Source organism: Saccopteryx leptura, chromosome 3 (assembly GCF_036850995.1).
Source record: "Saccopteryx leptura isolate mSacLep1 chromosome 3, mSacLep1_pri_phased_curated, whole genome shotgun sequence".
Taxonomy (NCBI): domain Eukaryota; kingdom Metazoa; phylum Chordata; class Mammalia; order Chiroptera; family Emballonuridae; genus Saccopteryx; species Saccopteryx leptura.
The window spans coordinates 126,710,145-126,723,084 of record NC_089505.1 but is presented as its reverse complement, the minus strand read 5'-3'; the positions used below and the strand labels follow the sequence as shown (position 1 = coordinate 126,723,084).

The window sequence follows — 12,940 nt, the reverse complement described above, 5'->3', positions numbered from 1 at the left end:
ACTTAAGGCCAAAGGTCAAAGGCTTAAAGCCCAAGATCACTGGCTTAAGCAAGGGGTCACTGGCTCAGCTGGAGCCCCCTGGTCAAGGTACATATGAGAAAGCAATCAATGAATAACTAAGGTGCTACAACTACAAGCTGATGCTTCTCAACTCTATCCCTTCCTGTCTCCCCCTCCCCCAAATAATAAAAATAAAAGATACTCAAAAGACATAATTCTGAAAAATGGGCAAGATTAACTAAGTGCCTATAAATTAACAGTTGGGTCATAAAAGTATATAAAAAAAAAGCAAGGACATGATTATTATTAAAGTCAGAATAGAGGTTACTTTTGTACGGAAGAAGGGAGTTGTAATCAGGATTGGACACATGGAAGAGCTTCAGGGTAGCTGACCAAGTTCTACTTATTAACCTGAGTCTCAAATGCGTTCACCTTATTTTCACTCACTAAACTATACATTTGTTATTTATGGTCTTTGTATCTGTCTTATTTTATAATAAGGTTTAAATAAAAAAAAAACCCTGTCATTTGGAGAGATATAATCTCTCATTAAGTTGGAAGAATGAGTTCTTTTTGGCAGTAGCATTAAACAAGGTGACACAGAAATAAATACTTGAAAAATACATTACTCAGCAACTAGGTTTTATATGAACGTACAGTATTCGGGTTGGAATATGCAGCTTTGAAGAAATAAAGGGCTGCATTATAACAGACACTTCAACCACTGATATGATATGCTACAAGGTCTAATATAAACTGACTATAATACAGATGTATGCCAAGTGACACAAGGGCATATATACTAAGTGAGCATTTTTAAGATTGCAGAATTTGCCTGACCTGTGGTAGTGCAGTGGATAATGCGTCGACCTGGAATGCTGAGGTCGCCGGTTCGAAACCTGGGCTTGCCTGGTCAAGGCACATATGGGAGTTGATGCTTCCCGCTCCTCCCCCCTTCTCTCTCTCTTTCTCTTTCCTCTCTCTAAAATAAATAAAAACTATTAAAAAAAAAGATTGCAGAATTAACAATGTTACTTCTTTACAAAGTTTTTTTTAAACTATTTACTTATACATATATACACATTGGTCATAACTATTTATTCACATATATTAGCAGTAATTGAATACAAATTTTTTTTCCAGGTGTTCACTTTTTTATTTTTTTTTAGTGAGAGAGAGAGAAGAGAGAGGGACAGACAGACAGAAAGGGAGAGAGATGAGAAGCATCACTCGTTGTTGTGGCACTTTAGTTGTTCATTGATTGTTTTTCATATGTGCCTTGGTCAGGGGGCTCCAGCTGACCCAGTGACCTTGGGCTTCAAGCCTTTAACCTTTGGCCTCGAGCCAGTGACCATGGGGCCATGTTTATGATCCCATTCTCAAGTTGGTGACACTGCACTCAAGCCAGCGACCTTGGGTTCAAGCTGGTGAGCTATGCTCAAACCAGATGAGCCCATGCTCAAGCCGGCAACCTCAGGGTTTCGAACTTGGGTCCTCTGCGTCCCAGTCCGACACTCTTTCCACTGCCCCACTGCCTGGTCTGGAGCACTTTGTATATCTTTATAATAGCATCTCATACTGGATTAAAGCTATTTTTAAATTTGTCTGACTCCTTCCACTACACTAGAATCCCTCAAGAGCAGGGGTAGTAGAATCCCTGCTCTTGAGGGATTCTAGTGTAGTGGAAGGAGTCAGACATTTTTAAAAAGTACTTGGTAAATGTTGTTTTGGAATGGATCAACTCCTCTGCTTAAAAAACTTGTATATACCTTCACTGGATATTAATTACTACAGTTCAACATAAGAGTCTTAGTTCAAGAGAGATGGCTGAGAGATTAAATTTGGAAGTAATTAGCATATAAGTTTAAGGACCAAGGCATGGAACACTCCAACATTTAGAAGCCTGTGAGATGGAGAGTGGTCAGAAAGGTAGAATAAAAAAAAAAAAAGAAAGAAAAGAAAAAAAAGGTAGGATAAAAACAAGACAAGTGTGATATCCTAGAAGCTAAATGAAAAGAGTATTTCAAGAAGGACAAGATCAACTGTGTTTTATGCCACTTTAGATCAAATAAGATAAAGACTGAGAACTAATATTGGGTTTAGGACCTTTCCAGTGATTATAGTAGGAACCACAGCTTGGTAGATAACCTCAGAGTTTGAGAATGAGGTAGCTCACAAACTTAAGAATTCTAGTTGTAGAGAGGTAGAATGTTCAGGAAATGGATGATGACAAAAGAGCAAATTGAATGGGGAAACAGCCATGACAGAGTTGGAAATTCTATGGTAAAATAAAACCCCTTTAGGTTGGGACTAGAAATTGAAAGAAAAGGAAAGAACTAAGATACTCAGAGACAATAACAGTTAGTGGAAAAGACACATACTTTTGAATCAGATAGTCCAAGGGTACAGGGGTAGGCTCTAGTATCATCTGGTTGTGACCCTTGAGAAAAACTATTTTTTTTCATGTAGTCAAGAAACCAAAATAAGAAATACTGTACAGTATATATAAAAAGGCAGCCCTGGCCAGATATCTCAGTTGGCTAGAGCATTATCCCAAAGTGCAGAGGTTGCCAGTTCCATTCCTAGTCAGGATACATACAGGAACAGATCCATGTTCCTGTCTCTCTCTCGCTTTTTCCCTTCCTATCTCTAAAATCAATAAAGTAAACATTTTCTTAAATGCAAAAAAAAGAGAGTACCTGTTCTTATAATCACTCATTCAGAGTACCATATATATAATGTCTTATAAAGAAGACTAGAGAGTCACACTATTTTTTGCATCCTTTAGTCTGACCTAACAATCTCAGGAATGTGAAGCCAAAAAAGTCTATCTAAATTTATGTAAAGCATTACAATACTAAGACAACCATTTCAGACAAACTTTTTTATCAACTTTGCTAAGTTAGACAATTCTAAAAGAGGATACATGGCAATCTCAGTTCCCCTTCCTTAACATGACTTAATTATTTTTCAGTTTTCAAATCAGTACTCAAATAATTTAAAAGGAACATCAACCTTTGTATATAGCCGAATAAAGGGCAAAGATCCAATAATCTTTATTTTAAAAGATATTTTAAAACAATGATTCTCAACTTTGTATATTATTATTATTTTTTTTTTCTGTATTTTTCTGAAGCCAGAAACAGGGAGAGACAGTCAGACAGACTCCCGCATGCGCCCGACCGGGATCCACCCAGCACGCCCACCAGGGGGCGATGCTCTGCCCACCAGGGGGCGATGCTCTGCCCCTCTGAGGCGTTGCTCTGTTGCGACCAGAGTCACTCTAGCGCCTGGGGCAGAGGCCAAGGAGCCATCCCCAGCGCCCGGGCCATCTTTGCTCCAATGGAGCCTCAGCTGTGGGAGGGGAAGAGAGAGACAGAGAGGAAGGAGAGGGGGAGGGGTGGAGAAGCAGATGGGCGCCTCTCCTGTGTGCCCTGGCTGGGAATCGAACCTGGGACCCCTTGCACGCCAGGCCGACGCTCTTCCACTGAGCCAACCGGCCAGGGCCTAGGATCACAACTTTTATAGGATCTTTTACCTTGGGATTATTTAGCTCGATATATGAGGGACATATTCCTTTCATCCTTCAGGATTCAGATCAAGGTCTTTCTTTCTCTTTAATTTTTACAATTCTTTAGTATTTGAACCAGGGCTTTTTTCCCCTTTGATTTTTACAATTATTAACTATCTGACCTATTTGTTAGTCAGTTAAGTAATATTAAAAGAGTAATTTACATTTTTGTGTTTCCTTGAACATTAAAAAGCTATGCACTAGAAATCTAGCTTGTTCCATAACAAGTTGTTGAGTAAGTTCCTCATACCTGTTGCCCTGCACCTGACTTATGTGATGTTGCCAAATCTGGCCCTGGCACCTACTTCTCCAACTTCAATTCATCACACTGTGACTTTGTACTATTGAGCTCTAGCCACAGCGGCCTTCCTTTAGTTCCTTGGATGTACTATATGCTCCTTCCTACCACACATCTTTTGCATATATTATTCTCTTTACCAAGTGAGAATATGTTCTTTATTAAGCTACTTGCCCTTAAGATCTTCACTCATTTATTAATTCCTCAGAGAAGGCTTAACTAAGTCAATTCTCTCTGTTAAACATTCTTATATATAGTAATGTATTGCACTATATAATTTTTTTTGTGTGTGGCAGAGACAGAGTCAGAGAGAGAGACAGATAGGGACAGACAGGAAGGGAGAGAGATGAGAAACATCAATTCTTCGTTGCGGCTCCTTAGTTGTTCATTGATTGCTTTCTCATATGTGCCTTGACTAGGGGGCTTCAGCAGACCGAGTAACCCCTTGCTTGAGCCAGTGGCTTTGGGCTCAAGCTGGTAGGGCTTGCTCAAACCAGATGAGCTGGCGCTCAAGCTGGTGACCTTGGGGTCTCGAACCTGGGCCCTCCACATCCCAGTCCGACGCTCTATTCACTGTGCCACCGTCTGGTCAGGCAGCACTATATAATTTAAAGCATTTATGTGTGTGTTTATGTATATATAATATATAAAATATATTTGCATATAATATAAATATTTAAAGTGTACATGCATGAGTGTGCACACAGTATATAATTTTTTTAAAAGATTTTATTTATTGATTTTATAGAGTGAAGAGAAGGAGATGAGAAAAAAGTATCATCTCATAGTTGCTTCACTTTAGTTGTTTGTTGACTGCTTACTGTATGTGTCTTGACAGGACAAACCTAGGGTTTCAAACCAGCGACCCCGACATTCCAGGTCAACGTTTTATCCCCTGCACCACCACAGGCCAAGGAGAGTATATAATATTTGATTGTCGGACTCACTCACTGACGTACAAGCTCCATGAAGGCAAGATTATATCTGTCTAGCCTCACTATAAAATACCCATGTCTGGCACAGTATCTAGTAGACAGAGGCACCTGATAAAATATTTATTGAATGAAAAAGAGTAACTCAAAATGATTTTCTATATTCTACTTTTTAAAGTCTAAATTTACAAATAACCTAGGAATTAAGATGTTTATAAGATGTTCATAATTAACCTTTACTTCTCCTTTATTGAGATCAATGATGGTTGCTCAAAAATGATACCTTGCCATTTCAACCACAATATTCACTTCTAGGCCATCCCTGCTTCTGTTCCAGGTAAGATCAAAGAATGTTTCTGCTTAAGTGATGTAGGTAATAAGAGGGAAAAACGGGGCTCTGTAACGAGACGTGTAGATCCAAATGTTGGTTCTAACTAACAGTAAATCATATAATTTCTCAGTCTATATTTGGGATCTGTAATATGGGGTTAATGTAAAGCATCTAGAGGATACAATGTATGTTAGGAAAATAATAGTTTTCCTTAAATTTGCCACATTCTATCCTTCAAGGTCTGACTCAGATACCATATTCTCCAGTTAGAAGAAATTTCTCCTACTTCTTACAGCAACTATACCTATAGTTTGTTTGTTTTTTGAGATATCATAACCACTCTCATCAGACTAAGCTCCTGGGAGCCAGATCCTCTATCTTTTCCATCTTTGAATGCCAAACTGTCAAGCTCAATAGATGTTTGCTAAACTGAATTTAAACCATTAGGCATAAGAAACCGAAGAAAAGCAAAATTTTACCATTTCTGCAATCGAGATCTCCTTGGAGAACTTGATCTCTCACTAGATTAGATCAATTCAACAAAGAGTATCCCTAGTTTCTTTAAATCTATTAGATCTAGTGATCCATTAGAAATGGTATATTTAAGTGGTTCCAAATATCTAAACATATCATCGAGAACTATCATTTATTCAGGGCCTATTATATGACTTGTACTTTACATATATAATTATTAGTCTTCAGAAGAATTCTGCAAGGTAGGAATGATACCTATTTTTTTTCCTTTTTAAAAGAGCTGAAAATGGTTGGATCAGGGGTTTTAGAGGGTTGGGTAAAGATTTGAGGTTTTTTTCTTTTTTTGAGAGAGAGAGAGAAAAGGGAGGAGAGGGGGGAGGGAGAGAGAGACACACAGAGAGAGAGAAGCATCAACTCACTGATCCACCTAGTTGTGTACCCATTGATTGTCTCTCATACATGCTCAGGGCTCAAACTGTCAACTTCAGGGTCAAGCCATGCCCTCGGGATCAAACTGGCAACTTTGGTAGTAAGGGATGATGCTCTAGCCACTGCGCCACCAGTGCTGGGTGGAATGATATCTATTTTATAAATAAAGAAATAGAAACTCAAAAAATTACATTAGAGCTTGCTCTAGGTCATAAAGTCAGTTGGGATTTTAATTAGGACTCTGACAATAAAGCAAGATCTATACAATGCCCTGTTTCAACAACATGTTCCATATATTATTAGACATTCATCTTAATGAAGTCTTATGCATCTAAGACACTGGTCAGCCTGACAAAATAATACATTTTTAAAGTCTAACCTTCAAATGTCCTTGGCCTGTGAGGAATGCAGAGTAACCAGCATCAGTGGCCAGCAAACCTACAAACTGCATGCTGGGCCGTTGTTGTATAAAGGCTTCAACAGCTTTATCTGTCACATGTTTTCTCCCAGAAACATCCAGAGAGACGAGGTTGGGTAGGATGTCCTTTTGTTCTAGTAAGCGAAGAGCTATGTCTGATGTAAACTGTTTATCATCTGAAATATCAAGATGATTCAGATGTTTTAGTTCTCGAACAACATCCAATATCTGGGTAGTTGTCATTTTTAAACATTTCAAGTGGTGCATAGTTAGAGACTTCAGTCGGTCTTTGCAGGCCAGCAGAGCTGTGATGTCTGTGATCGAGGTATTAGAAATATCCAGGCTCTCTAATCTTGGCAACGAGGCAACTTCAGCCAGGTCTTCATTGTAAAAGAGAACGTTGGTGATGCTTAATGCTCGAAGGCCAGAAAGCCGGCTGAAACACCGTTCATAAGGATCTTCAAGGGACAGAGTTAATGAGTTCAGCACCAGGCACTGGAGATTTTGCTGGATCCACTTATTACTGCCAAGCCCACTGATGATGTCTGTAATCGTGATGTCAGCATTCACACCTGTCGCATCAAGTTCCACTAACTTGTGGTGGCAGAAAGCTTTCCGAAAAGCAACGGCAGAAATCTTAGCTTTGCGAATGCAAGCTCTCTTTAAGCGCATCTGGTTGCCCCTAAAAATACCTACTGTTCCATCATTCAGTAGACCTGAAAACAAAAAACAAAAACAAGCAGCACTTTAACTTCAAAAAATGGTCAAAGTAAAGTTAAAATTTCAAGCAAACTTTATATTTCCAAAACACTCCCATGTAACAATATTTCATTTACCATATATAACAATTGATTTATGTAAAACTATTATTATCTACAATTTATAGAATAAACTGGGGCTTAGAAAAGTGGCTTTCCGATATCATAGAGTTAGCAAGTGGCAGAAATCAGGACTGGTAAACATTGCTGCTACTAACTTGTGGTTTTCCACATCTTCCTGAACACATGGACAACTATATTTCCCAGTCCACCCTTGGAGTTATATGGGGTCATGTCCCTAGTTCTGGCCAGTGGGCTATAAGCTGAAGCACCGGAGAGCCAGTGCAAGATTTCTCATGCTATTTTTTCTTGCTATGATAAATGAGGCCTTCAAGTCCTAAATAATGTAGCTTTATGAGAGTGAAGCTTCCATCAGCCTGGTTTCTAGGGTAACTGCAGAACCCTCCTTGGACTTGCAGTGTTTATTTATGCACCATGAGTGAGGTATTTTTGTATTTTGCTACTAGATTTGGGGGTTATTTTGTTACTAGTGCATTCCTAGCCTAACCTTTAATTCACTGTGACACATTATTATACACACAAATATATATCTACATATAAATATACTTAGCATACATGTCTATAGTTCATTATTAAGCCACTAGGTAATAAGATCTAAAATCTTCTTAAAAGTATCTGGAGATTGCCTGACCAGGCAGTGGCGCAGTGGATAGAGCATTGGACTGGGATTACAAGGACCCAGGTTCAAGACCCTGAGGTCGCCAGCTTGAGTGCGAGCTCATCTGGTTTGAGCAAAGCTCACCAGCTTGGACCCAAGGTCGCTGGCTCCAGCAAGGGGTTACTTGGTCTGCTGTAGCCTCACAGTCAAGGCACATATGAGAAAGCAATCAATGAACAACTAAGGTGTTGCAACAAAAAACTGATGATTGATGCTTCTCATCTCTCTCCATTCCTGTCTGTCTGTCCCTATCTATCCCTCTTTCTAACTCTCTGTCTCTGTAAAAATAAAAAATAAAAAAAAAGAATCTGGAGATTATAGTCCCCTCCTGTCAGATGAATTCAAATAAAGTAAACATAGTAACCCTTGAAGTCTCTAAGAGATTTTTTGAAATAATACCTCATTATACCAAGGACCAATAAGGTCTCAAACTAAAAAAAGACAATCTACAGAGGGTAACATGAGATAACAAAAACGTTAAAATTATTTGACAAATATTTTATTATTTATTTATTTATTCATTTATTTATTTTTCATTTTTCTGAAGCTGGAAACAGGGAGAGACAGTCAGACAGACTCCCGCATGCGCCCGACCGGGATCCACCCGGCACGCCCACCATGGGGCGATGCTCTGCCCACCAGGGGGCGATGCTCTGCCCATCCTGGGCGTCGCCATGTGGCGACCAGAGCCACTCTAGCGCCTGAGGCAGAGGCCACAGAGCCATCCCCAGCGCCCGGGCCATCTTTGCTCCAATGGAGCCTCGGCTGCGGGAGGGGAAGAGAGAGACAGAGAGGAAGGCGCGGCGGAGGGGTGGAGAAGCAAATGGACGCTTCTCCTGTGTGCCCTGGCCGGGAATCGAACCCGGGTCCTCCGCACGCTAGGCCGACGCTCTACCACTGAGCCAACTGGCCAGGGCTGACAAATATTTTAAAGGAGCTATCATAAAAATGCTTAAGTGAGCAATTACAAACATGCCTGAAACAGATGAAAAATGGAAAGCCTCAGCAAAAGAAAATAGAAGATTTAAAGAACCAAATGGAAATTTTAGAACTGGAAAACACAATAGTTGGGTTCAGCCAGAATGGACGGAACAGAGGAAAGAAGCAGTACATTAAAAATAAAACAATAAAAATCACTCAAATCTAAACAACAGAAAAAATAATACACCGAAAAATAAATTGAACAGAACTATTTGTGTCACTGAAGTCCCAGAAGGAGAAGTGAAAGAGGGCAGGGGGTGGCAAGATGGCGATGGAGTAGGCAGACATACCAATTTCCACCTCCCAGAACCAAAGTGGATTACAACTTAATTTTAAGAACCATCATCTGGAAAAACCAACTTTGGACTAAACTAAGAGGACTCTTCAACCAAGGAACACTGAAGAAGCCACACTGAGACTGGTAGGAAATGCGTAAATAGAGAGGGCTGCCCAGCTCCCTGGAGCTAATGGCAGCTGGGAGAGACTCGCGTGGCGGGAAGCGAGTTTAGCGGAGAAGGGAGGGTCCTGAGTCCCAGGAACAAAGCCCCAGCCTGCATCCCCAGAGCCTAGAAGAGGCATATGGACAGTATTTAGCTGCGAAACAAGTCAGGATACTGTTTGTAAGAAAGAGACAGATTTCTCAGACCCAGGATTTTTCTTAAAGGGACCGCACAGAAAACCTTTCTCACAATCACCCACCCGGGGCTCCAGGGGACAGAGAGAGAGGAGAGGACTGGAGCAGCGGGAAGAGAGTATAATCTAGGAGGCACAGGGAGAAACACTTTGAGGGTCAGTCACCCTCACCCCTAGGCTGAGTCCCTCCCCAAATCTGAAGCGAGTATTTCCCCTGGAAACAGCAATACCAGCAAAGGGAAGCAGGACACCAGCCAAACAAGCTCTCCCCTGGCACTCAGAGCAGAGTTGCTTAGAAGGAGGGAGCTTTTGGGACTACAGTATTGAGTCTTAGGGTCTGAGCTGCAGCGCCCCCACGCACATGGCTGAAGCCTCGCCCGAGGGCGGGAGGCGGCAGAACGCGGAAGTGCGGTTCCATTGGCAAGGGCAGAAGCCAGCTAGCCACCACTGAGGCCTGGGCATGAGCTCAGTATTGCCCAGTGAGAAAGTGGTCAGGCCCAGCTGCGGGTCTGCCTGCAATCCCACCTGCGGGGAAAGGGTGGAGATCCTGCCGCTGAGCAAGAGCACCAGTGCGCAGCCTGAGGCTTGCTGTCCAACACATGAGCCGGCTCCTCCCATGGGGGTGGGGCGAAAGCCCAGAACAGGCAGAGTTCCGCGACTGAGCCGGGTGCACAGCCCCACCTGGCCTGTGGAGCCGAGGCTTGCAGTCCACCAGAGCGGGCTCCTCCGGCGAGGGTGGGGCAAAAGCCAGGAAACAGGTGGAGCCACGCAGCTGAGCAAAGGTGCTCACCCCTGCCTGTGGTGCCAAGGCATGCTGCCCAGCACGGGGCATAACCCCACGTGTGGGGGTGGGGCGAAGGCCAAGGCCCCGAGGCTTGTAGACCTAGGCACATGATCACAGCTCCTCCCATAGAGGAGAGGTGGAAACTGCAGCTAGAGCCCCAGCAGGCTGGCACTGGCAACACCCATACCCCAACGCCCTAGGCAGCAGAGGCAGAGGGGGTGGAAAGTCTGTAGACAGAACACACTTAAGAAACACAGAGGCCACACCCATTGGACTCCAGAGGCCAAAACCTTCTTATACACAGACAAACTGAGAAGGCAGAGAAATGCAACACAAATGAATCAAGAGAAATCCCCAGAAAAGGAACTGAATGAGTCAGATATAACCAAATTACCAGATGCAGAGTTTAAAATAATGATTGTTAGAATGCTCAAAGATCTTAGAATAACAATAGATGGTCATTACGGACACCTAAATGAACACATAGCAAATATAAAGAAAGACATTGAAATAGTAAAAAAGAATCAGTCAGAAATGACAAATACAATATCAGAAATAAAGACCACAATGGAAGAAATTAAAAGCAGGATGGATGAAGCTGAGAATCAAATCAGCGAGTTAGAGGACATAATAAATGAAGGTACGGAAGCAGAGCAGAAAAAAGAAAAGAGACTCAAGAAGTCTGAGGAAACTCTAAGAGAGCTCTGTGACAACATGAAGAGAAATAATATCCACATCATAGGGGTTCCTGAAGAAGAAGAGAAAGAACAAGGGATAGACTTTGTTCAATCATATCATGGCTGAAAACTTCCCTAAATTAATTCAGGAAAACGTCTCACAAGTTCAAGAAGCACAGAGAACTCCATTAAAGAGAAACCCAAAGAAATCTACACCAAGACACATCATAATTAAAATACCAAAGCTGGCCAGTTGGCTCAGCGGTAGAGCGTCGGCCTGGCGTGCGGGGGACCCGGGTTCGATTCCCGGCCAGGGTACATAGGAGAAGCGCCCATTTGCTTCTCCACCCCCCCCCCCCTCCTTCCTCTCTGTCTCTCTCTTCTCCTCCTGCAGCCAAGGCTCCATTGGAGCAAAGATGGCCCGGGCGCTGGGGATGGCTCCTTGGCCTCTGCCCCAGGCGCTAGAGTGGCTTTGGTCGTGGCAGAGCAACGCCCTGGAGGGGCAGAGCATCGCCCCCTGGTGGGCAGAGCGTCGCCCCTGGTGGGCGTGCCGGGTGAATCCCGGTCAGGCGCATGCGGGAGTCTGTCTGACTGTCTCTCCCCGTTTCCAGCTTCAGAAAATTACAAAAATATAAAAATAAAATACCAAAGCTAAGTGATAAAGAGAAAATATTAAAAGCTGCTAGAGAAAGAAAGACTATCACCTACAAAGGAGCCCCCATAAGGATGACATCTGACTTCTCAACAGAAACACTTGAGGCCGGAAGGAAATGGCAAGAAATATTCAAAGTAACGCAGAACAAGAGCCTACAACCAAGACTACTTTATCCAGCAAGGCTATCGTTTAAAATTGAAGGAGAAATAAAAAGCTTCCCAGACAAAAAAACTCAAGGAATTCACTACAACCAAACCAATGCTGCAAGAAATGCTAAGGGGCCTGTTGTAAACAGATCAAAAGGGAAAAAAGAATATAGCAAAAGACGAATATAGCTTTAAAGAATAAAATGGCAATAAACAACTACATATCAATAATAACCTTAAATGTAAATGGATTAAATGATCCAATCAAAAGACAGAGGGCAGCTGCGTGGATAAGAAAACAAGACCCATACATATGATGTCTACAAGAGACACACCTTAAAACAAAAGATGCACACAGACTGAAGGTAAAAGGATGGAAAAAAAAATTTCATGCAAATGGAAATGAAAAAAAAAGGCTGGGGTAGCAATACTTATATTAGACAAAATGGACTTTAAAACAAAGGCTATAGAAAGAGATAAAAAAGGTCACTATATAATGATAAAGGGAACAATCCAACAGCAAGATATAACCATTATAAATATCTACACACCTAATGTAGGAGCACCTATATATATAGAGCAGACTTTGATGGATATAAAGGGTGAGATGAACAGCAATACTATAATAGTAGGGGTTTTCAATACCCCACTAACATCACTAGACAGATCCTCAAAAAAAAAATTAACAAAGAAACAGCAGACTTAAAGGACACACTAAATCAACTGGATTTAATAGATATCTTCAGAACCTTTCACCCTAAAGCAGCAGAATATACATTCTTTTCAAGTGCTCATGGTACATTCTCTAGGATAGACCACATGTTAGGGCACAAAAGCGGTCCCAACAAATTTAAGAAGATTGAAATCATATTCAGCATTTTCTCTGATCACAATGGCATGAAACTAGAAATCAACCACAACAGAAAAACTGAAAAATACTCAAATACTTGGAAACTAAATAGCATGTCATTAAATAACGAATGGGTTGAGATCAAAGAAGAAATTTAAAAATTCCTAGAAACGAATGATAATGAGCATACATCAACTCAAAATTTATGGGACGCAGCAAAAGCAGTCCTGATAGGGAAGTTCATAGCATTACAGGCATACCTTA

The 12,940-nt window shown here is 41.6% G+C and overlaps 2 protein-coding genes across 2 annotated transcripts in view; one reads left to right on the top strand and one right to left on the bottom strand.

Moving 5' to 3' along the window:
• Nucleotides 1–12,940, top strand: part of ECHDC2 (enoyl-CoA hydratase domain containing 2) — a 234,551-nt gene that overhangs the window by 173,843 nt on the left and 47,768 nt on the right. The window lies entirely within an intron of this gene.
• Nucleotides 1–12,940, bottom strand: part of ZYG11B (zyg-11 family member B, cell cycle regulator) — a 92,674-nt gene that overhangs the window by 38,558 nt on the left and 41,176 nt on the right. Inside the window, exon 3 of the mRNA XM_066376333.1 lies at nucleotides 6,415–7,169. Within this exon, the coding sequence (XP_066232430.1) occupies nucleotides 6,415–7,169 (755 nt within the window). The remainder of the gene's footprint in view (nucleotides 1–6,414; nucleotides 7,170–12,940) is intronic.